Genomic DNA, 24,817 nt, shown 5'->3' with positions numbered 1-24,817 from the left:
TGTCGGCACCGCACGAAACGGCAGTCCCGCGTACCTCGGTAGTATTGCGAGAAGGAGGTGCTTGATCCAGCAGGCTACATCAGTTTGCTTTGCATATGGCCCCTCTGAGGTATTATCCCTACCGGAGCAGTATATCGCCAAACTATGCTCAATAACGTTGTCTTGTACCCCTACTGATGAGAGTGGCACTCCTTCCTGTGCCAGAATCAACACCTATTAATGGGTCACAAATATAACAACTCAAACTCACAGGCTTCACAGCTCTATTTAATTTTTCCCTGCACATTGCTGATGTGAGAAAAGTATTGCATAATATAAATATGTAAGTTATATTCACAAATCAGTGTTGTGATTATATGATGTTCAAGCAGCAAAAGACAAGACAACCTTGTTGACAGGACAGGACGACAGATTGCTCAGAGCTTGCTGCTTGAACATCATTATTACTACCCGATACCAACAACCCAATTTTAACACAATTGGTCAGTGCTGTGGACGTACATTACAATAAGGGACAATAAAAGATGACTACATAAACACTCAACTTCCGCAACCTTTATAATCAACGTGCTGGAGTATGTTAGCTTGCAACTGCTGACAGCGAATCAAAATCTGAGTCAGCATGGGCCACCTGTGTAACATGAGCAAACATAAGACTGACGACATGTCGACAAGTTGGAAACCGCTGTTCCATCTTGCACACTTGTCATACACATCTAGGTATTTTTGATATTTTTTAAACATTTCGACATCTTTCATATTCAACGTGCTGGACATGTTAGTGTGCAACCCCTGATATAGAATCAAAATCTGAGCCAGTATGGGCTCATGAACACACCGGTGTAATATGAGCAAAAATAAAACTGACGACATGTAAACATGTTGCAAACCGCTGTTCCATCTTGCACATTTGTCATGCACATCTAGGCGTTCTTGATATTTTTTAAACGTTTTCACATCTTTCATATTCAACGTGCTGGGCATCTTAGTGTGCAACCCCTGACACAATCAAAATCTGAGCCAGTATGGGCTCATGAACACACCGCCATAACATTAGCAAAAATAATGCTGTTCCATCTTGCACATTCGTAATGCACGTCTAGGTATTTTTGATATGAAATATTATAATCATCAATGATGATAAGGGCTTATTCGATGCAGAAGCATAGTCTTTGATGCAGACATGTGGGATGGTCCTGAAAAAGGCTTTTTTTTTTCATAGGCCAGGGGTAATTGAAGACGTTGACGTAGATCAGCTTATCCTTAATTTTGTCATTTGCTCCAGGTGTAATGACATGAATGGAAAGCCTTCACTTATCACGTTCAGAGCCGTATATTAAAAGAGAATCTGGCCATTGGGAGGAGTCACAAAAAGAGGCTCGACCTGTCAATCACAGTTTCGCCCCTCTGATTGGGTTGCTTTTTACCAAGGGGGTCGCCATGACACCTTACTGCCACCCAAAATGGCGACGAAAACAAGCAGTGGTGAAGCGGGGATTTCGTGACAAAAATTTTCACAGACTACTATGATTTTACGCTACAAATGTACATTCTCATATACGTTTCTCGGAAATCATCGATATATAAACGAAAATAATACGTTTTGTCGCCGATGTTAGGCCTAGTGAACACGGCGATCACAGCGAAATCGTAACCAAAACGGCACTGTGCTGTACAATCTTATATTTAATTGATGGATTTCATGGATATAATCATACAAACATTTTTGCCTTTTATATTCCAATTATTCGTGTAGATTTGTTTAAAAATCATACCGACGCCAGAATGTGTCCCAGCAGGTGGTTCTGCGGGCAGCGGTGCAACGCCGGAAGCAGACGACAACTCCTGACGTGCCTTACCACTGATCGCTATAGTATAGGTAGTATAGGCTGGATCGCGCATAGGGTGCTCCACAGCGTGGTCACCGGCCGCCATCTTGGTGGGCCCATCGCATCCTGTCGTCTGCATTTAGTTCAAGCGGTGCTGCCCGTATTTAAAAAAAAAAAAAATCCTTTAAATTAAAGGGCATGTTATGCCAGTTTGTTGCAGCTTTGAGTACACTTCACACGGACAGAGAAAGAGGGATAATTTTTCACAGGTAAGCTCTTTATTTTGAGGAAAAATCTGTTTATTCGTATCGCGTGCATCTGACAACTCCGATGTTTGCATTGCTACTTCGCTGGTGCCATTGCGTACTAAGAAAGTATGTGTGGCTGCTCCTACAAAACTCAAGACCATGTATTTTCTATACACAATGCGCTTGTGCATGCAGGTTCCCCTCACAGTCGATCAGCTGTGCCGAAGAACCGGATGCAGAACCTACGCCAATATGCCAATTTGTTCCACTGTTCTTTTAATCTGTGAGGTACGGTGGAAGTAAATAAACTGCTGTGTTAACCTCGTATGTGAAGTTGCTCTTACAGCGTGTGTGATAAGTCATGCATGTGCATGCTCTTCGTGCGCAGCGCTTCGAATTTCTGTAATGAAATACGCTGACAGCTGAACTTCTTCTGCAAAGCACTCGTGACAATAACATTATTTTAAGATGATTTAAGATTTTCTGACAGGGCTTGAACGTATCCGACCGCACGGATTTAATGAAGCTGCACTGTCTAAGCAGCTAGCCTTGTTAAAACTTTAGACTGAAGCCATGGGTACGTTGAAGCGATCGCGTCAATAAGCAGCCTAGCAAAAAACAATTCTTTAAGACAATGTTCTTCGTGCATACCGATCTGTGAGCACTTGACTATACATACGAATAAACCTGAAACTTTTTTTCTGCTGCTTTTATCGTTTGGTACTGCAGTACTTACCCGGTAGCCTCTGACTTTGCCTCTGACTTGATTTTATTAGTTGGCCGTTGTGAATTGTGAGCTGTAGAACGGGTTACAGTGCACAAGCTAAGCCGGCGGTTATTCTTCCCGCATGGCAGACGCGGAATCCACATTTCAAGTCAAGTGGATGTGCTCTTGCGCACTGAGGAGGGGGACATCGGGCAGCGCAGTTCCAGAAGCCGTGAGGTTGGTCCTGTGTAAGGCGTTTTCGGCGCGCCCGCCGTAGAAAGAGACGGAAGAGATTGTTCTGGAACCAACTAGAAGCCGCGCGCGCCCACGAGTGCGTCCCAAGGCAGGGCCCAGGGCCTCCTCTCCGGGCGACCTTGACGATGGAGCGCGCGCGCGGACGTAAGCTTCGAACGAATTTATGGTCGACATGTCTACGCCGCTGCGGCCTGGCTTGTACTACCGCCTGAGCGAGCGCCGCCGACCCTAAAGGCCCGTTCCGACATACAGCGCTTTGCTCCAGAGCACTGGAAAACAGCACTGGTTTTCCCTCCTCTCCCGGCTGCGACTGGATGGAAAACAGCGCTTGGCGAAGTTGAGCTTCGGTGAACTTTCCCATCGCTGTCTCCCAGCGATAGGCTCCCTGAACCAATTAGAACGCCGCGCCGCGTTCACGTGACGGGGCTCCTTTTTTTTTTTTTTTTCGCTTCTTGTCGCCGTGACTGCACGTAGGCCTAGTTATACGTTGCTGTGCACGCTGAGACAATGGCATCGACTTTTCCATTTGGCCAGCTGATTGAGCTTGTGCGTCCGCACCGATTTCTTTACGACAAGTCGTCGCCACACTTCAAAGACACTATGATGAAGGAGAACCGGTGGGGCGAAATCGGCCAAGCGTTGGGAGTGACAGGCAAGTTTATGTTGTTATACTATCATGAGAAGTACAGATTTGTTTCCAGGCAGAAAAGTTAGCATTTGACAGTGATGGCCAGTAGTTAACTACATGTAGTTAAACTACCAGATTGTAGTTAAAAAGTAGTTACCAGTAATGTTTTGCAGAAATGTAGTGGCAACTACTAATTAAACTACTATTTTGAGTTGTTAACTACACTAGTTAGATTACTGAAGGTGCTAACTACTTCCGATTTTGCCGCAAGGTTTACGGCACGATTGTGCTTCCGACTTTTACCTTGAGCTACTCGTTTAATGAGAACGGAGGAGATTGCAGATCAATTGTGTCGTGCATTTTTACTAAATCATCGCTTTTAATGCTTGTCCAGTGAAGCCTCATTTGCTGTGAACTCATTCTGCAACTTAGTTTATCGCGTAGGCACAGAAAGAATCCCGCCGCATGCTTTGTATTCTATTTGACGATCGTAGCAGTGGCTTGAGCCAAAGTTTGTGATTGCTTGATTCATATTTAGGTGTCCAAGAACACTACAAGGGATTGGTGTTGATGGACAACGTTATGTAGTTATAGAGGTAGTTAAACTACATTGCAGTAGCTAAAGAAGTAGTTTTAACTACTCCCCTGAAATGTAGTTGAACTACTACTTACCTACTCCATCGCGAAGTAGTTAGTAGTAATAGTTAAACTACTGTAGAAGTAGTTAGTGGCCATTACTGGCATTTGGAATGTAAGGAATGGTTGTGCATTTCATATAGTTACAGCAGTCGATGCTGATGTTGAGCGTCGTTTGCCAGTCTCAGGTTCAATATTCTTGCCCCCCAGGCGCGGTTGCGGCACAAAAATTTGCCACAATGAAGACTAAGTACGCGGCCGAGAAAAAGAAATTTCTTGAGTCGAGAAGAAGTGGATGCGGGGCGACAGCCGTCGTGCATCCGAAGTGGGTGTATTACCCTGTCCTCGACAGTTTCCTGGGTGACAAAGAGAGGAACTCGTAAGTACAGCACAATGCTTTCATTTGGCACCGCTGTGGATGATGCTAACTGCTTCTTTACTAGGGGCGTGGTGCTGTCCAACGTGCCAACAGTAGAGTGCCACTCAGCAGCAGTCACAATGTCAGCCACGGAGGACAGCACCGTTGAGCGTTTGGTGTACGTGCACGCTTATTTTATTTCATAGCATGGTAGGTAGCATGGTGCTATTAATCGTTCCAATTTTCAATGTTTATCTAGACAATCCATGGTGCGAGCTCCGGTGGATGACGATATTGAGGACCTGGCTGCAAGGTAACTAAGAACAGCTAATTAATGAGAAATTATTTCGAATGCAGAAATCGGATAACTTTGTAATCTCTACACAAGTTCTCTGTTTCTGTTGCAGCAGCAGCAGCAGTCCATTTCAAGCCTCAACTGGAGGGTCGTCAAATTTTCCCAGGTACGAAATATTTGCTTGCACAGTTGTCATATTCCAATATCAGGGTCAATATTTCATTTCAGGGTGCTCGAGCACGACTCGTCACAGAGGTAAGTTGCAGTTGTCTACTGACCCAGCCGTTGGGAACTCACAAACAACTGTTTGGTGTGATCCCTTTCTTTCTTCTAGTTCCTGTTCGGGGACACCTATACTGACCGCAAAGAGGTGAGCATGCGGTTCAAATGGCCGATTATACCACACAGTTGGATGCTTCTCTGCAATGATGATGTAATTAAACTTACCTTGCTCTCAAGGGAGATATTGTAATCGATAAATTGGGGCCAGTAATATGAGAAACTGGTGCAGAAACTGCAGAACAAAGCACAGCTCTTTATTTAACTGACCAGTAAATTCACTGTTGAATAAAAACGTTATTTGCTTGCACGTGTGCAGGATAATGATATATGTAACATCTGTAAGTATTGCTCTTAACTCGTTTAGAAGTGTATAGTACAAGGTTTGTTGCTAGTGTCCACAGGAGTGCATGACTTGCAGCTATTTTGTGGCAGTTATTGAAAGAAAAGCGGTCATTCGCAGGCGGAGGCGTGGCGGTGAAGACATAGTGAACTGCATCAGGGACAACATGGATTCTCTAAACGAATGGAGGAGGTCACAGGAGCAGCACGATGAAGTGTACTTCTTTGGAATCATGATGGTTCAAAGGATCCGGCAGCTGCCTCGGATGAAGCAGCTGCGCTTCATGACAAAAGTGCAAAATGACCTGTTGGACGTTGAGACAGATCTAGACAACATGCACGATGTTTGACATGCCAGTAAATGTTAACTTGAAATCTCTGGAACTTTGTTTGCGTCACTTTCCTCGGTTTACAATCCTGTCTTGCCATGGCACGGCTCCAGCATTCAGAAAATAATCTGTATACGTTCTCCTGATCTGCGAACTCTCGCGCTTATGGTTATTTGATCCTACTCTGTGACCGATGCTGGTGAGCCCTGTTACAATATCATCTCTCCATTCACCATCCGTGACGTCACGCAGTTCATTTTCAGAGTCCGCGAGCCCGGGAGGTGCGTAGATAGGTCTGCTTTCACAGTCACTCAGAAGAAAGTTATGCATCGCGACACAGGCACCTACATATGCACTTGTATTGTGAGGTGATGCTTTGAATGGCCGTCGCAGAATCCTCCACCTATTTGCAAGAATGCCGAATGCATTTTCAACAACTCTTCTTGCCCTGCTGAGCCTGTAGTTGAACACTTTTTCTGCATGTTGCAGCCCTTCCACCCTTGGATATGGCCGCATCAAATAGGTCTTGAGGGGGAACGCCTCGTCTCCTACAATAACAAACGGTACCTCCGGTCCACCATGCTCCAAGGGGCACGGCTGTGGAAGGTTCAGCTCGCGCCGCTCAAAGCGACTGCCCAACACACTTCTTGAGAAAATGCCGCCATCACTTTCGCTTCCTGGTTTCCCAATGTCAACCATGATGAAGCGATATTGAGCATCGCAGATTGCCATTAGCACCTAGAAAGTTTGAGACAGTTCGAAATGAACAGCCTGTGTGACTGCCTCATCCTTATAAACTATAAGAAAAGCAAGACTACGACGACTTACCACGCTGAAGGAGCCCTTATAGTTGTGGTTGGTGGAGCCAGAGTTGTCGGGGCATTCTATCACCACATGTTTACCATCTATTGCCCCAACACAATTAGGGAAGTGCCAAAGAACATTGAAGTCTTGTGCAATTCTCCTCCATTCTTCAGGGGTAGATGGCAATCTGGCATATATTGGGTGCAGTCTGTTCCATAGTGCAAGACAAGTGGTTGAAACAATAGTGCATACGGTCGACCTGCCGACCCTAAAGCCATAGGACATACTTCTTTGGTTGTCGCCGCTGGCCAGAAACCTGTAAGACACACACATCCGCAACATTCCGGATTCGTAAAGGTTGCATTCGGGAATAGGACTCAATTAACTATCAGAGTCGACTCTTGGTGAGCAACAATACCCATCGCCGTCATTCTACAATTTGGCATACGAGCCGCTCAGGTCTTATTTCTGAACGCACCGGGAATATTACCATTACGTTGGTATTATAAAACGAATTTTTAGTATTAGTTCCCGGCCCTACTGTGCTCAGTCAATTTACTATCGAGCTTACCTAATCGTCAACGCAAGTCGTGTTTCGGCTGGAATCGCCTGTCGCCATCGAGTGTCTCTTGCAGTGATTTCGGGTCGCACGAGTTCCAGCAGCGTTGTGAATGTCGACGGGCTCATCCGCAGGAAACTGCAAATAACCCATCTCGTTACCACATCATTAATTATGTAATTATGCAAGCCAACTGAGCAATGCTACTCACTCCCTGAAGTATTGCGTATCCCGGTCACGTAGCCGTGGGATAAGATTGGCTCCGAAACCTTCTTGATCGCGGTGGCGGAATATTTCACGAACCCAGAAGCGTGGGTTCCGCCTTGACCTCTTCAAAAGGAGCAGCAGGAGCAAGACGTTTATTTGAAGGTGTGCAGCGAATACAAAGTCAACATCGCGAGGCGCCATGTTTGCCGCGGAGGGCCGGAAGTCGTAAATGCGGAAATACCTACGATCACGTGAGATCACCAAGTACAGCGCTGGGACAAGCGCTGCAAGTGCGAACCCCACAGTGGAAATACACCGCTGTTTTGCAGTGCTGTGGTGCAGCGCTGTGGAGCAAAGCACTGTATGTCGGAACGGGCCTTGAGTCTCACAACAGCCTCAATATTTGCGTCTTTTTTGGTATCGAGTATCGTTAAAATACACGATACACTAAAAATGTATTTTCGATACCGATACCCCGATACTCTCATTTTTAGCACGCGATACCTAATACCGATACACAAAATGTATCGAAAGATTGTATCGAAGATACATGTATCTGCGATACTGCCCGCCACTGTTTGCCAGACGCTGTACAGAGCTACCATTGGAAGAAGGAACAAGTCACAATTTTTACGTGTGTGGTGACTGGGACTAAAAGCACGCGGAGTTTTGCTGTGATAAGTGGGGACACGTGCCATGATTCTGCATTCGCTTCGCTTGCACTAAAAGCATTGATGAGCGGATCAATGAAAATGGGCCGATATACCGCGAATGTGTGTACGTCTCTGACGGTGCCAGTGCACATTTCAGAAATAGATATCAAGCGTTTGAAATGGCAAGGTGCCCAAGAATCCGCAAGTGGCTGTTTTCTGCGCCAGGCCATGGCAAAAACGCTTGTGACTGCATTGGCGGCATTCATTCTAAAACAGAGTGCCACTGTTTACAACTTGAGGTCATCACCAGCGGATGTTATTCAAACAGCGGACGACTTCGTTTGCAAGTTGGCACCCAGATGCCCCAATATTGCTCAGGCAAAAATCTGGAGTGGGACCACTTCGAAGTGGATCATTGGACAGGAACCATTTGGAATGTGGAACCAATGGAATTTATCCAGTGGTCCCCTCTGCTAAGTGGTATCGGATCCTCCCACTTTGCAGCTAGGACCACTGAATGCATGACCGAAAGTAATGCGTAGAAAAGCACATACTGTTCAAGTAAATATTGTTTATTCTGCTATGAGCATACACTAAGTATAAAGAAATAATCGATACATCTCTCACGTATTTTACGCGTAATAACTCACTGCGTCTAGACTAGGCATATCCCTGTGTTGCCTGTGCGATGCACTCACGGACCACAGGAAGCATGGCGTTTTGTTGACCACCTCACACCTTGTATTTTCTCAGAGAAGATGACACCTCCGTTCATGTAGGTCGCGACATGTACCCTTTTCCTCTTCACCAAACGATCCTAACCTTTATAGACTCTTCCTAACCATGTTTCTCAAGTTCCTCTAGCTCCTGAAATAAAACACATAATCAATAGTAATCGAAGCATCACAGTAAGCACTTATACCTGTTAACATCAGAACAAGCATTATGTGCAGTCCGTTTGACGTTTCATCGTCCGGTTCTTCTCTGTACGCCGTGTCGTCTTCTTAGCGTCAAAACTTCTCCGAGATGTCAACAATATGTTTCACATGAATCATTGTCATCACGTTGTCGTAGAAAACGCACTAAAAACACGTAAGTGCTGCACAGGAGATGTCCGATCTCTGCCAGGCAACCGAAGAGAAAAAACAACTTGCTAAGACGCGTCCAAGTTCCAACTGACACTCTCCTCTCTCTGGCCCGTGCAATTACCTCTTTGGTTTTTCTTCTTCTAATTAGTTAACGTAGTTTGTCATCTTTTGAATGTACTTTTAACATTTTGCTGGTACTTTTTATGACGTTCACCTTTAGATGAGAATATGAGCACGAATTGAAGTTACAGCATACATTTTGTCGAAGACGTAGATGGATAAAAATCAATAAAAATAGATGTTACGTGTGCTAAAGTACATCACAATAATCTATTAAACAAACCGCAAGGGTATATGGCAAGAGTGAACTCTTCCTCCCCTAACGGATCTCAAAGGGGAAGCTGCACAGCTTGGAATCTCAAGTGCTTCAATTGACCATTGTGGGAAGAAAGTGGTACCTGTGAGGCTCCCACTGTAAGTTCTGGAACCATTTGAGGCCAGAGTGGTACCACTGAATTTACCAATGTGGAACCGGCCACTCCACTTGGGAATCCAGCTGGGATCATCCAGATTCAACTGTAACCATTCCGGGACCATCCACATTCAACTGGAACCAGTCCAGATTCAACTGGAACCATTCTGGAACCAGTCCAGATTTTTGCCTTGGTGTGCTATTGTACGTTTCTCAGAAGGACGCAAGCGAGCACAAAGACCGAAAGCTTGATGAATGGAAGTCAGCCAAACCAATCCCAGGTCTGCGAGAGAAACTGTTGTGGCTAAGAAGCAACGACCAACGAGACCAAATTGTATTAAGGTGTCCGCTGTTTCTGGCTAGGCTGACCCGTAGCACTGCAAAGGTCAGCCACGCTCGAGCATTATTTCTTGTAAATAAAATTTTATTCGTGTAAAGAGTGTCTTCTGGACCTGTTCGAGTTCGTTTATTAGGAGGTTTAAAATGGCAGTAGTCTAGGACTTACACTGAATTAGCAAGAACACTGAGCAAAACGCGCTCGTAAACATACGAGGAGCGCCTTTGTGTGGAAAAATCGCTCCACGGACAGGTAGTCCTGCGTCTCAATCAAAAAGAGAAAAGGTACCTTACCAGCAGCGCAAAGTGCAGGCATAATTATGCCCCTGTGGAATAAATCGTGAAAAATATTCTGGCGTTTTAGAAATAATTAACATCGAACATGCAAAATTTTCGCGTCCCACTCGTGGTTTTGCGATACTAGGCGGACAAAAAATGCGGTTGAACCCAGTCACTTTATACCATGTGAATGGTCATGTATAAAGCTATCGGATGATACTAATACAATGGTGGCAGCCATCACCTGCAGGGGTGTCGCAATGGGCACATTTTACGTTTTTCGAAACTTCCACAACGTTCTTTTACTAATGAAAAAGATGTGACTTTCACACAGCCTGGGGGATTGGCGGCAACCTGAAACAAAAGCTGCGATGTTACCAGTGGATAAAGATCTTTACGAAGCGCTTCGTTTCTTCTCACTGCTTTGTCGGTATGTTCGTCGGACTGGGGCTTCTCGTCAAGGGCGCACAGGCAACTCATGTACTCTCCCACGGTTTGAATGAGCCTGACGGAACTGGGAGACCATTGGATAAACGTAAAGAGATGCTCTGGGTACAATACAACAAGCTCACGCAGCGTGGTCATTGATTTCTCCGTCAGCAGGAGACCTGTAGCAAAGAAGAGGTTGAAGGTCGCGTGCTCGTGGGTAGGGCGCGCAAGGCCGCAGCGTCGTGGACCCTGCCTGATAAAAAAAAAAAGAACGCTGCGCGTTCCTTAGGTAAAAATAAAAGATTGTCTCACTTGGCGTCTAAAGTAGAGACATGACGCCACCTTCTCAAAAATAATCAAGGAAATTGAAGGAAAATTGAGATGCAACATTGGCAATTTTCGCCTACCATGTGCGATTCTCAAGCTAATAACACAGAAACCACTGGGCTGACAAAAATGAACTCTATACAGCACGAAAGCTCTTTCAGCGTCCTATCGAATGGCACTCAGCTCGATGTCCTCAGACGTTCCGTCATGAAGCAAATTGGTAACAAAGTTTGGCCTTTTTGAACGTTTACTCCAAGTTTGGCATTTTTTAACAGAAAATCTGTGGCCCTCAGAGTTCTGTGGGTGGCTCTCAACAGTGTCTATGGTGCAGCCTATAATCACAAAAAAACCTCCAGTTCCTAGCATAAAATCAGCGGTGCTAGATCCCGTCAAAGTCGGTCCAGAAAGAAAGCGCGCTCAAGCAGTCTCAGACTTTCCTCGCCGCTTCATAGTTCCTAGTTTCCGCTTCCTTTCCTAGTTTTCGCGTGGGAGAGTCCTCGCCCACGCGGAAACTACTCCACGCACGAGCGTCGCACGTGGCGCGATTTGCGTCGTTTGAGCTGTCCTGTAACATATATTTTTTGTGGGCAAATTAAAAAATACGACTTTCACGTTCGATTTAAAATGAAACTACCCCACTAGCAAACACGCTGAGCAAACTGTCCACAATCTCACACGAGTTTAACCCTTTAAAGGGACGGTCTCGTACCCCGTGCCCTCTCATAAAGTGTACCATTGGATTGCCCTTTGTTTAAAAAAATAATCGAATTACATTCATAAAGATTGCAGAGCATGCAGGCATTAATTAATTAATTTTTATTGGCAACAATAAGAACGGCTAGGTCAAAAGCGTTTGCGGGAAGGAATGCATCTCCTCCCGATTGGGTACGATGCGTGACGTCATGCTCCAACCCCGCCTCATCGATAATCCATCTTCTCTTTACAAAAGCCGTCAAGTGCAAGAAACATTTGTGATGTAACGATAATCTTTTTCTATGTCCTGTAACCATTATTCTGAGTACCCTATGCCTATGTATTTTTTTCTAGTTTGGGTTCAGTGTATTTGTATTCATTAACTAATACACGTATGCGTATATGTCTTTGCACACCTCCGTCTTTTCGCTGAAGAAAGTTTGTCACCTCAATGTTCTTTCTGAAAATTTCTCCTCGCCTCGCCTCACCTCAATGTTCGTTGGGTAAGGGTGAGGACGTCCTCGCCCTCATGAGAATGCTCACCTTAGGCTGTGAGTGAACTGTTGCGTAAGACATGGACTCGTATTCTTTTGCACAGGTACTATGGCGCTACGATCATCCAGATGTCTGGCGTTCATGAAGAGTCTGAAGCTATATGGCTATCTGCCGCCACAACTTTTGTCAACTTCGCATGCTCCTTTATAGCCATGGCACTTGTCGAGCGACTGGGAAGGCGAATGCTTCTGCTTCTAAGCCTTATAGGTAGGATTCTCGACTTTCCTCTGTCAAAGAATGGGATATTTGAGCCAACATGCGCATATTTTCACATCCGTACATTGCTCTTTCTAGCATTTCGAAACAATGTATTATGGCACAACCTGAATGTTAAAACTGGTGTACAACATCCAAATGGTGCGAGCTTGCATGATTATGTTTCGCTGTGGTGAACGTACAGTAAACAGAAGAAATATTTCATTCTTAAGAGCGCATACCAGTCTAGGAGCAACTCCGATTCACAATTTTCCCAAGACTAGATGGTGCCACGCTCGTCGTGCCTTATCACGCCGTTTGCCTCTGACTCTGAAATAATCCCCACTGTGCACGATTAAGGTCGCGAGTTTAAGGTGGCATGCTCCCCAGCGCTGTTTGTCCAGAGGTAGAGTGTCGGACTTTGAGACGGAGGGTCCACAGTTCGATTTGGGAGACTCACGTCTTTTTGCTTGTCTCCTATTGCTGTATGACTACTTTATTTTTATTTGGCTGTTATACAGGGTGTCCCAGAAAACAAAGTTTTCAGCGCAATCATTGTCAGTCCAACGAAAGGAGGTTGGAAACCCTGCCCACACCAGCACTGCAGAAAGAGACGACACAGGCATGGCTTATCGCGTCCGGCTTTCGGAGCGATCATGCTTTCCCTTTCCCAATTTCAGGAACTGTCACTTTTTCTACCATCACTCTGTGGGCTGGGTTTGGAACCTCCTTTCGTCGCACTAACAGCGATTGTGCTCAAAAAGTCATAGCGCATTATGGTCCGATGCTCCAAAAAGCATGATGTTCAGCTATTTTTTCCAATGGGATAGCTCGTGAATGTCATCGTCAATTACCATGAATTTTAGTGAATTTGGCACGCTCTTCGTACTGCTGGGGTAAATTTGCCAAGTAAAGGTCTACTTGGCAAATTTCCAAGTTAAGTTCGCAAATATTTGCATCAGTAAAGATACATGACATTCACATCAGGAGGTGACAAAAGCGTAGTAAGAACAAATGCCGTTGACCGCATGATTCTAGGTGCCGTAGTTCTTTATTATAATTCAATGACCCATTTTCTGGGACACCCTGTATATTTATGCTATACTTATTGTTTTCACAAGGCACTGGCACAATACACACACAGATGGTATTATAAACGAAGGTTCCCAGCACTGAATCTGAGCACCAGTCGATTGCCAATTAAAGAAATCGGGAATGACCACGGTAAGGTTACTTCATAGCTCGCCCGAGATGTTGGAATCTCGCAGACTCTCAACTGGATGTACTAGTGGCTGTAAATTAGGCTATAACATTCCCTGCACACCAGGCTTACAATGCTGGTCTGGAAAATCTAGTGGAAACTCTATATCAGAAAGTAACACGCAATTTGCACAACGTAGTAAAACCTGATAGGTGACTACAATTTGGGGTGAAATTGTGTTTAACCCAAATTGATCCTACGCTGATACGGGAGGGGATAATCGCGGGGAATCAGGTTTAACCCGAAAAAGCCACTCCCTAAATATACTTACTTTCCCACCCCAAGATCAAACCACTTTTTATCATGCCAAACAGGATTCAACATGAGCCACTTCTCCGAAGTCCACCTTTGTCTTTTTCCTTTCCATTTGGCACAGCACGCCACTGTCATAAAAACGATATCCCATTTGAAAACAACTCTTCGGCTTGCAAGTCAATCCCGATTCAGGGTAACGCGTAATCACAGCAGGCAGTCTCAGCATCAGCACCAGTGGGGTAACATCAGTCTTAAGTGGTTTCTTTGCAGAGGCACGCTCTTGCACTGTGGAACTCTTGAATTTTAACATGTCCATGATTGTCCCATTGTTTAGGACATATGTCAAAGTGGTGGTGGTTGGCACTGAAGGGGGAGCATCAACCTTGACCCAGGCTCATCCTTGGCGCAGAGAGCTTTGCACGTATTCGGAGTATCAACAGAAAGGATAGCAGCAGTGAATCATCATGTTGTGCTCCTATGCCACAAAAATTATAGCGATTTTTACACGTTCCTGTAACTCCTGCCCTTTTTCAATTCGCAGCACTGAAACAAGAAACATCTTGAAGCTCACAAAGTTGTAATCCATGGGTAATTGGGCACTCGTCATTGTGGCATCATGTGGCTATAAATAAACGTTAAAATTTATAGTGATAGCATGGCATGCAAAAGGTAATTTAGGACACTGTACCTGCGTCTAAGACTTAGTGGTGACTGTGAAGTTGTTGACAGCAAATTCTCACAGTGCGTCCCTTTATATGACACAAATTATCAATATTCCATGCTTGTAATTGCTATATATTTCCGCATGTGGTTGATTAGGATCCCAATAAGGTTCATGCAACTCGACTGTGCACGTAAAAATAATGCAACATTTTTATGACTGAGTTCAGTGCTTGTAAACGCGCCCTACGCCCCCTTCATGTGTACACAGAAGAGAACAGAAAGACATAAGTTCTGTTTTTAGAGTGTAATCTGCGACAACGCGGCAGAGGACACCCAATCGCTTTCCATGATCGAGCTCCCCTATGACTCAAAGAACTCTGCCCAAAGCAATGATTCAATGGATGAACACCAGAATGGCCAGCGTTATATTTATCTTGTGGGTAAGATGCCTACCTTGAGGTACCAGAGAACGTACGTACGTACCTTCACTCGTACAGAGGGACGAGCATTCCAGACGGTTTCGCTTTGGGGCAACCCCGGTGAATAGGCGATTTCAGATATTGCTCTTGTGCTCCGCACGGGAACCCTCCGTCGCCCAAGTAACGCGCATCGCGCAATGCGTCGTAGGTAATGGTTTGCATTCGTGCTTGCCTGCCTGTTGCTCGAAGGAAGGAGGGAAAACCGAAACCGTTTGCGCTCTTCTTCTTCTGTCTGACTCATGAAAACTAAATCCCAAGCTGCAGTGGGGCATTCGCAACACGGCGCTCTCTGGCGGGCCAACCATGCAATTTCTGAAATCGTCTATTGGTCATCGGTGGAGAGCACTGCACATAACCACCGCTCCTTTCTGACGGCAGTGACAGCCTCAGAAGGCAGGTTGGCATACATTGCCCTTTGAAGAAACCTTTAATGTGCACAGGGACAGCATGAAAGCACCATTCACATGGTGAAGCAAAATGAGAGCACGTCAAACAGCTCACTCACCTGTCGGCGTCGCTGATAAAAAAGCGAAGAGGCGATAGTCCTGGAGCTTTGGTGCCGTTACAGCATCATTTAGCTCTGCAATAACGTCAGGCATGGTTTGAGACACCGCTCAGAGTTCGAGAAATGGCAAACTTCGCAAAACGAAAACCGAGAGACACGCGTGGACGAGACGCACCGAGCAACTGCTTCAAATTTCCGTCGCATTGCATTCTCAAAGGTAGCGTAATTCTAACAAACCGCTGTTCTGTGTTGACTGGAGTGCAATTGCTCCCATGCATTAATTGCGGCGACGAACGTATGCACCACTGATCTCTATATTAATAGGCTAGATAGCGGATTGAGGGTGCAACCGTACGGTCACCGGCCGCCATCTTGCGAAGCTCAAAACATTGCCGTCCGCGACTCAGCTGCATATTCTGCATGCGCCTTTGCGTAGCATTTTTGTGGTGTCATGCCCGCCTGCTGTGGTTATGGATGTACTGCCCGTACTGGCAAGGCACCGAGGACGACATTTCACAAGTAAGTGACTTAGTTTTACAAATAAATGTGATTTATTAGTCCACGAGCGGGGCGACAAAACGTTGCTGTTGAACCATGTGCGCGGCACTTTGTGACTCGTATCTCAAGATCTAAACGTTAAACTCCAAGCAGTACGCTATCTGGATAGAGTTATTGTTATAGTCCAGACTTCCTGCAGTTCACGGGTATGGTCTCGGCACGCAGCAAACGTTGAAGTGCGCTTGTCAGGTGTGAGATCTACGGCTCAGTTTGTTCGTCACAGTATCGACGATTGCTTGCTTGGATCAGCCTTGTCATCCCTGCCGTAATTGATGGTATAAATTGTTCAATGCAGGTTCCCTCACAGCCGCCCACAACGTTTAAAAAAGTGTGTGGTGAATGTCAGGCGAAAGGACTGGACGCCGTCGAGGACATCACTGGTGTGCAGCAAACATTTTAAAGACAGGTGCTTCGACAAAACGGGGCAAACCGTTGGACTGAGGCAGACGCTGTGCCCAACAAGTTCGACTTCCCAGAACACCTCCAGAAAGTAATAATGCATACGTCATATGTAGAGGCCGGATTTATATGCACTAAAAGCTGGTTGAACACACATGCATGAGAAATTCAATAATCTTGCTCAAAATATGCACCTCTAGAAATTCACTTGCATGCATTTAAAACACGCAACAAATTCACTGGGGCAAGAGTATCTTACTTTATGCAGTGTACAAAAAGCATGCAGAGTTGTAAGCATAGATAGAGAAGTTACCCTTCAAAAGGAGATCCTTACGAAGTTACCGTGTGAAAAATGTAACTAAGTTAATTATTCAGCCCGAAACGTAGCTCGCAGTTGCGGAGTTAGTTAAAAAAAGAACGAGTTACTCCCAAGTTACTTCGGACACAAAATAGCACTACACAGGTGCAGCGCGTGTGAGCAGTTGAGTTCGACCCTGAGTTGCCTGCGTCGAGTTTTCGTTTATGTCCAACAATGCGAACGCTTTGCATCTTATTCCCTGTGGGCACACAACGGTTCAGCTTCATTTCGATAGCAGCGGTTCTTACTTCCTGAACAGAATACTGTCATTGACTGAACATCACGTTTTATGACATAAAATGCCATGGAAGAACCGGAGAGAAAGCAAGAAAACAAGTGGACGTGAGTGAAAAGCGAATTAAAAGTAACTTGGAACTTAGCTTAAGTTACTTTGGCAAAGTTACCTGAAAAAGAAACGAGTTCCTCTGAAAGTTACCACGGCACAAAAGTGGTGAGTTAAGTTATAAGTTACCAAAAAAAGAACTTAGTTACAGTAACGAGTTGCCTCGAACTCTGGTTGAAAGTGTGTATTTGCATGAAAATCTAGCCTCTTTGAATCATGTTCCCTATTTAAGAGTTTCAAGCGATGGCTGATGATTGGAATGAGTACTGCATGAAGGGCACCTTAAAGCTGCAACTAGTGCAGTATATGAAAACACTCCTGAATTATGCATTCATATGCAGTTAAAAGCCACTCCATATTGGATTTGGACAGTACTAAGATGGGCAAAAGCATATAAAGAAAAAGTATTGCATGAAAATTTTGCCTAACGTACAAACTCGTATTAGTGGGACATACAAACACACCAGCCACATGTCTCTTTGGTGCGTTCCAGCATGTTTACTTTACGTAACATGAAAAACGGTTAGGAGCAACTAAGATTTATTTGAACAAGAACTTTCGTGCAAGAGACTGCACTTCTTCAGGTTACAAAACTAAGTGCGACACAAGTATATATACAACCCAAGAGAACAGATGTTCTCTAAGAGAACAGAGGTTCTCTTGAACGAAAATTCTTGTTCAAATAAATCTTAGTTGTTCCTAACCGTTTTTCATGTTACGTGTGTGATTCCCTCTTCGCGGGCTCCTTGACAGTGTTTTCTTTTTTTTTTTTCCTTTCCGACGTATGTTTACTTTACTTAGAGACAATAAATAATTTTTCAACCTCGAATGTCTACTCTTTATTCTCCCTGCTTAAGTTTGCGACAACATATGTTTGGATGCAGCCCAAATAAAAAAAAATGTGAAAACAACGTAATCCGACTGATCAAAGAAGTTTCCCAGTGCTACAGCAGTATCGGACTGTTCCACCTTGCCAAGGAATATACAGAGAAGGTGACAGCCAGGCCTGTGCGAAAGAAATTGTCACCGTTGATCATATTGAACAACCAGTAATGCACTCTGCCCACTTACCTGGTTGACTGCTTCAAACTTGCTCTTGCAACAGGACTTGTGATGCTTTGATGTTGGAGCTTTCACCACAAGACATTGCTACTTAGCCCTTTTTATGACTTATCCACCCTACCTCTAGTCATTTTTAACTGTCTTTACCGCCATTTACCTCCCCAGTGCACATATTTGTAGTCGATGTGTTTTTACCGTATATAGCCTTTATATCACATACTTAATATCAATGTAGTCCTTTGGAAGTGCTTTGGTGTCATTCGGCATTTCGTGTCATAACTAGTCATATCTAAACTTCCTGTGCGAAGCATAATGTTTATACTCAAGCGTATTAAGGTGGTTACATAAACAAACGTGCCAAACATTGCTGAATGCTGAGAGTCAATTCTGAGAATACTGCTCCCTGGCATTCCACACCCCCGAGCAGAAAGGAAATGGGAGAAACACGAGAAGCAACATGCTGACAGACGACAAAGGAAACGTAACACAACAAATACAACACCACACAAAACCAGAAATAACATAATCGAAGCTCAAAGTACAAAATTGGAACGACACGACCTCACACGAGTACAAAATAGACAGGAAATAACGTGTGTGTGACGGGATTTCACACAAAAAAAGTAAGGAATCCAATCACGAGGGATTTCTGCAGCGATCCGTGGCAAAATTTTAGCGAAGCAACAAGGGAAGCGCTCACAAACAGCAAAACTTGTCACAGCTTACATGCATTCCTTACATACATGCTGTAATGGCTCTTTTGAGCACCGCAATATGGCGGTCGGTTGGCGTACCCTTTTCCGCGATACCCTCACCCATCCGCTATCCAGCCCTTATACATAGAGATCAGTGGTAGGAACCCTCCGCAGAGGGTGAGCTCGATGAGTAGGTGTCGCTGCCGTCAGAACATGACGCCATCGCCCTCTAGGGAGATTCGCCTGAACGTCGTAGTCGAGGAGGCCTGCACGCCCGGCAGTGGGAACGTAACTGCTTTACGGGGTCATCTGGGCGGCGCTTTTCCTGCTTTGAGCGCCACGCTCTCACACCCCTGTTTTAGGAGTGACGTTATGCTGTCGGAGCTTCTGCAGCCGTGGAGCTGCACACCCGGCTGGCCTTTAAAATCTGTTCATATCTAAGCATTTTTCATCCAAAAGAATTAGCCAGGTAGATTATCGGCCCATGACACACATAGCGGTATCAGCGTCATAGATGGGTTCCCGTTGCGAGCGTCCCTTTAATTACCGTAATTTCACGCGTATCAGCCGCGGCTTATGCGCGATTTTTTTTTCTTACGGGTGCTCTGCGGCTTTTCCACCGGTGCGGCTCATCTGATGACTAGTTTTTCCTGGTATTTTCCCCATACGTCGGTTTTAACAAAAGGGCCGATAGTGTCTCTAGAACGGCACTACCCTGCCGGCTGATGCACGAACAGTGCGTAACACGGACGGGTCTACATTCGAGTAAATTGATCTTCCTGGTGCATTCCCCCAAGCAGCTTTAACGAAAGTGGTGACAGTGATTCACGTCTTCTGGTAGACCACTGACCCATCAATCCATGAAAAACGCCCAACAAGGGCACAATCCGATCTTGGTAGAACTCTATAGACCTGACCTCCTTTGTTGCACACTATGCCGACCCCGGAGTATGGACCACAGGGTTTATGGCCTTCTCTATGGTGTCCTTTGTCGCACAAATCAGTCGTCTCGTATTGCCCGCGGCTTATCTGCCAGAAAATTTTCAAAACGTTCCTAAAAATGCGTCCAGCGGCTTATTTGCGGTGCGGCTTATACGCGTGAAATTACGGTAGCACACGTAACCATCACCCGACATAATTGCCCGATGTGAAAATGAAGGAACTGCGAGCCCATAGTTTGTCCCTCAATGAGTTTGAAGGTCGCACAACACGGCAACCTGTTAGCCCATGCATATTCTTTTAGGAGGCCATAAACGAGCTTCCTGTGCGTGACCTATGGACGTTGTGCAACTACTGAAGCTTTTTTTTTTCCTTACGGCGGCCAAGAGGACCTGTTTTCATACTAGAGTAATATTATTGCATACTATTTCTGATATGCTTTATTTTTTCTGAAATATTTCTCGCTGAATGTTCCGATCTCTAAACCAGAGGTTCCGAAAGTGTCCGAAATAAAAGCTTGGAGTTTTGTTTAATTAATGAGCATATGCAAATTAGCCTCTCACTGCTCAGCTCTTGGCTGATGTCTCAGGGACGATCACTGAAAAGAAAGCTTTTTGATAGAGTCACCTGCTTACGAATTATTCGACCGGGGGACCTTCGTGAAACACCTAGTGTATACCAACACAATCATATAGTGTCATATGTGACTGCAAACATAGTTTCACCTTGTAATGTTAAGAAATACATATTCATGGAAATGGGGTAGAGTATCGCCCCTTGTGATGAAACTTTGTAAAAGGACCAAGCAACGTGGTTGAGACTGGCCAGGGTTGTTATTTTGCGACTCACATTTACATTGATTTTATGTTAATTGTTTCAGGTGTAATTATAAGCTTGGCGGTGTTGGCTTCAGGATTTCAGTTGGCAGATATGCATTCTCCAAGAGCCATTCCTAGTGGACAGCCAGGATCATGCTCGAACTACAGGTGGGAAACTATCTGTTATATGTTTTCCTTTGATTGTGTGTCGTACTGGAGGAAGTCCACTCTACCTTTTTTCTTTCCCAATTTACATATATTGTATAAGATCTCAACATAACGTAGCAGAGGTAGTGATGTATCTTATACATGCACACATGGGGTGCTATCAAGATTAGAGCTCAACTTAAAGAACAACCTCCTTTCCACGACCTAACTTGTTTTTATTAATCCCTTTATTCTACTGTTAAAAACTTTTTACTCATCTTTTAATATGTATAATTGCTTCATATTGTCTTGCAATCTTTGATAGAGCACATGCGCTTCCTTATGCAGTTGCCAATGCCCCCGCTAACCGTTAAGAGAATCGCGTTTCATGCATCGTATTCACCTTCGCCGAGACAACAAAGTGTACTCCTTCTCTTTACTCTTGGTTCTCGGTTTCCCTTACACACAGTGCGTTAAAGGTCTTCTACTTGTGTTTTGTATTCCTGTCCCTACCACCACGTCAACCTCAAGGAAATGATTCAACATCGTTACACCAGCTTGCTTATCTTGGTGTGTTAAGTGGAGTGTGAAGCTATGGAATTGTATGGACAGTGTCTGGCTATACAGTAAAACCACCTCTCCTGTTTTCACTATATTTTTGTTTTATGGTATTTGAGGGTATTTTACGGTAATTGTGGTAATTTCCTTTCTGTGCAGCCTTTCATGATGTAGTAAATGCGGCCCACAACTCGATTTGAGCATCTTCGTCTTAGATATTTCTCTTCATAGCATATGACATTGTATAAATGGCCTGTGTAGCAGGATGCTCTGCAATAGGCAGTCACCTATAGATGCCATTCCCACTATCACTGAGTCCAACGTCTTTTGGAGTAATTTGTAAATAATCACTCTCACCCAAGGGGGAGAGGAGAGGGGGCGGAGTCACGGGAGGGGGGCGTGGTCGCTCCAAAATGGGCCAATGAGAGCGCGCCATGGGGAGCGGGCGTTCTGGCGGCGGCTAGAGGAGGAATACGATGTAGTGGGCGAAGTCTCGCGCGGGGCTTTGGACACTTGACTTCCGGAAGTGCTGACTTCCGGAAGGCGCTGGGGGATGATATGTAATGCCAAGAGAAGTTGCGGTGGCGCTGTAGGCGAGCGTGGTGTTGAACGAAGGATCGTGGTATGACATACCTGTTAAGATCGCGTGCGCCTGCTCGAGATCGAGCGTTTATCTGGATCGTTTTGACCGTGCGCGTAATTTGCTAATTTACGGACTGCTGTGACTTGTGGTGACTTTTCCCCTTTGACCGTGATATCCGTGCCTGTAATTCACGGAGGTACGGTTTCATGAAGTGAAGACTGCTGGTCGTTGTGATTTGTGATTACATTTTTTTTTCTTTGACCGTGATATCCACGCGTGTATTTTACAGAAGCACGCGTTCGTGAAGTCAAGCGTTTGACGACTTTTTCGCGTTGTTCATAGTCACACAAAGAGATGCGACGTTGTTGCGATGACTGCTGGTGTGAAAACTGCTGTGACTTGTGATGACTTTTCCCCTTTGACCATGATATCCGTGCCTGTAATTCACGGAGGTACGGTTTCATGAAGTGAAGACTGCTGGTCGTTGTGATTTGTGATTACATTTTTTTTTTCTTTGACCGTGATATCCGCGCGTGTATTTTACGGAAGCCCGCGTTCGTGAAATCAAGCGTTTGACGACTTTTTCGCGTTGTTCATAGTCACACAAAGAGATGCGATGTCGTTGCTGAACTTCCATGCACGTTCTTCTTATTTTCTCTTCTTATTTTTACTGTTCCTTTGTTTAATTTATTTTGGCATTTGAAGCGACACCGAATATAACTACGCATTTAGCAATACTTTTTTTCTTATTTTTGCTTTCTTAACTGCTGTGTGAATATCAGAATGATTCAGATAAGTAATGTAATCTATTCTATACGCATAAACCACATATGTATTACCGCATACACTCGTTCTGAGAATGTATTTGCACTTGCCTGCTGCATGATGCACCTTCGGTGTCTCGCCACGTTATGAACGTGAATGAAAAGACACAGAGAAGTACCTTCTATAAATTTCGATTTCCTGCACTTAATCTTATTTGACGAGGATCAGTGCAAATATCTCCCGTGTAGAGTAATTACACTTCTGTGAGAACAAAGAAATAGAAAATCTGCTAAGCTCCCTATCGCGCCATCCTAATCGCGGTCAGTCGACGTATTTTTGCTGAAATGTTTTCAGGACAAATTTTTGACACAAAAAATAAGAAGTAAAATAAGTACACAGTAAAAATAAGAAGAACGTGCATGGATATGTGTCCACACTAGGGGTTTATAAATAAAAGTGTTCCAGGAGCACTCAGCAGGCGGTCATCGTACAACGGTGCTCATCTGTTTTTGGCTGTCTCACTATACATATCAACAGCAAAGGATGCCATGTGATTGTGGTCCTTTGTATCTGGACTATAAGTAAAGATGTTTTGAGAGATGGCACCAACTTTAGGGAATCTCCGTATCTGACTCCCAATAAACCGTTTGATGTCGATACACTTACAGCCTGTTTCTTTGTCCTTGCCTGCACAGTTACTCTTAGTGCACTGCACTCTGCTACACTTTCGCGCGAGCAAATAGCACAAGTTCAGCAACGACATCGCATCTCTTTGTGTGACTATGAACAACGCGAAAAAGTCGTCAAACGCTTGATTTCACGAACGCGGGCTTCCGTAAAATACACGCGCGGATATCACGGTCAAAGAAAAAAAAATGTAATCACAAATCACAACGACCAGCAGTCTTCACTTCATGAAACCGTACCTCCGTGAATTACAGGCACGGATATCACGGTCAAAGGGGAAAAGTCACCACAAGTCACAGCAGTCCGTAAATTAGCAAATTACGCGCACGGTCAAAACGATCCAGATAAACGCTCGATCTCGAGCAGGCGCACGCGATCTTAACAGGTATGTCATACCACGATCCTTCGTTCAACACCACGCTCGCCTACAGCGCCACCGCAACTTCTCTTGGCATTACATATCATCCCCCAGCGCCTTCCGGAAGTCAGCACTTCCGGAAGTCAAGTGTCCAAAGCCCCGCGCGAGACTTCGCCCACTACATCGTATTCCTCCTCTAGCCGCCGCCGGAACGCCCGCTCCCCATGGCGCGCTCTCATTGGCTCATTTTGGAGCGACCACGCCCCCTCCCGTGACTCCGCCCCCTCTCCCGGCCCCGCCCCCCCTTGGGTGCAGCGCGCCCTCACGCCCGTAATTTGTAAATAATCACTCTCACCCAAGGGGGAGGGGAGAGGGGGCGGAGTCACGGGAGGGGGGCGTGGTCGCTCCAAAATGGGCCAATGAGAGCGCGCCATGGGGAGCGGGCGTTCTGGAGGCGGCTAGAGGAGGAATACGATGTAGTGGGCGAAGTCTCGCGCGGGGCTTTGGACACTTCACCTCCGGAAGTGTGGTGGCGCTGGGGGATGATATGCAATGCCAAGAGAAGTTGCGGTGGCGAGCGTGGTGTTGAACGAAGGATCGTGGTATTACTTACCTGTTAAGATCGCATGCGCCTGCTCGGTGTCGCCATCGGAGAGATCGATCATTTATCTGGATCGCTTTGACCGTGCGCGTAATTTACTAATTTACGGACTGCTGTGACTTGTGGTGACTTTTCCCCTTTGACCATGATATCCGTGCCTGTAATTCACGGAGGTACGGTTTCATGAAGTGAAGACTGCTGGTCCTTGTGATTTGTGATTACATTTTTTTTTCTTTGACCGTGATATTCGCGCGTGTATTTTACGGAATCACGCGTTCATG

The 24,817-nt window shown here is 45.2% G+C and overlaps 1 protein-coding gene and 2 long non-coding RNA genes across 5 annotated transcripts in view; 2 read left to right on the top strand and 1 right to left on the bottom strand.

Moving 5' to 3' along the window:
* LOC135376064 (proton myo-inositol cotransporter-like) overlaps positions 1 to 24,817 on the top strand; it is a 173,648-nt gene that overhangs the window by 101,211 nt on the left and 47,620 nt on the right. For all 3 annotated transcript variants that reach the window (XR_010417519.1, XR_010417518.1, XM_064608656.1), the window contains exons 5-6: positions 12,351 to 12,514; positions 20,900 to 21,005. Coding sequence is in view for 1 of the 3 variants with exons in the window: in XM_064608656.1 (XP_064464726.1) it covers positions 12,351 to 12,514; positions 20,900 to 21,005 (270 nt within the window). In the remaining 2 variants the exon portion in view is untranslated. The remainder of the gene's footprint in view (positions 1 to 12,350; positions 12,515 to 20,899; positions 21,006 to 24,817) is intronic.
* On the top strand, positions 5,074 to 5,754 carry LOC135376068 (uncharacterized). Its single transcript, XR_010417522.1, has 4 exons — positions 5,074 to 5,121; positions 5,184 to 5,210; positions 5,290 to 5,325; positions 5,698 to 5,754. It is a non-coding gene; the product is annotated as an uncharacterized LOC135376068 (long non-coding RNA).
* LOC135376066 (uncharacterized) lies at positions 6,299 to 7,324 on the bottom strand. The gene is made up of 3 exons (XR_010417521.1): positions 7,281 to 7,324; positions 6,734 to 7,025; positions 6,299 to 6,643 (listed from the first exon to the last, which is right to left on the bottom strand). It is a non-coding gene; the product is annotated as an uncharacterized LOC135376066 (long non-coding RNA).

The sequence above is a fragment of the Ornithodoros turicata genome, unplaced genomic scaffold (genome assembly GCF_037126465.1).
Source record: "Ornithodoros turicata isolate Travis unplaced genomic scaffold, ASM3712646v1 ctg00001007.1, whole genome shotgun sequence".
NCBI lineage: Eukaryota > Metazoa > Arthropoda > Arachnida > Ixodida > Argasidae > Ornithodoros > Ornithodoros turicata.
Note: the sequence above shows the minus strand (reverse complement) of the source record. Positions and strands in the feature narration are given on the sequence as shown.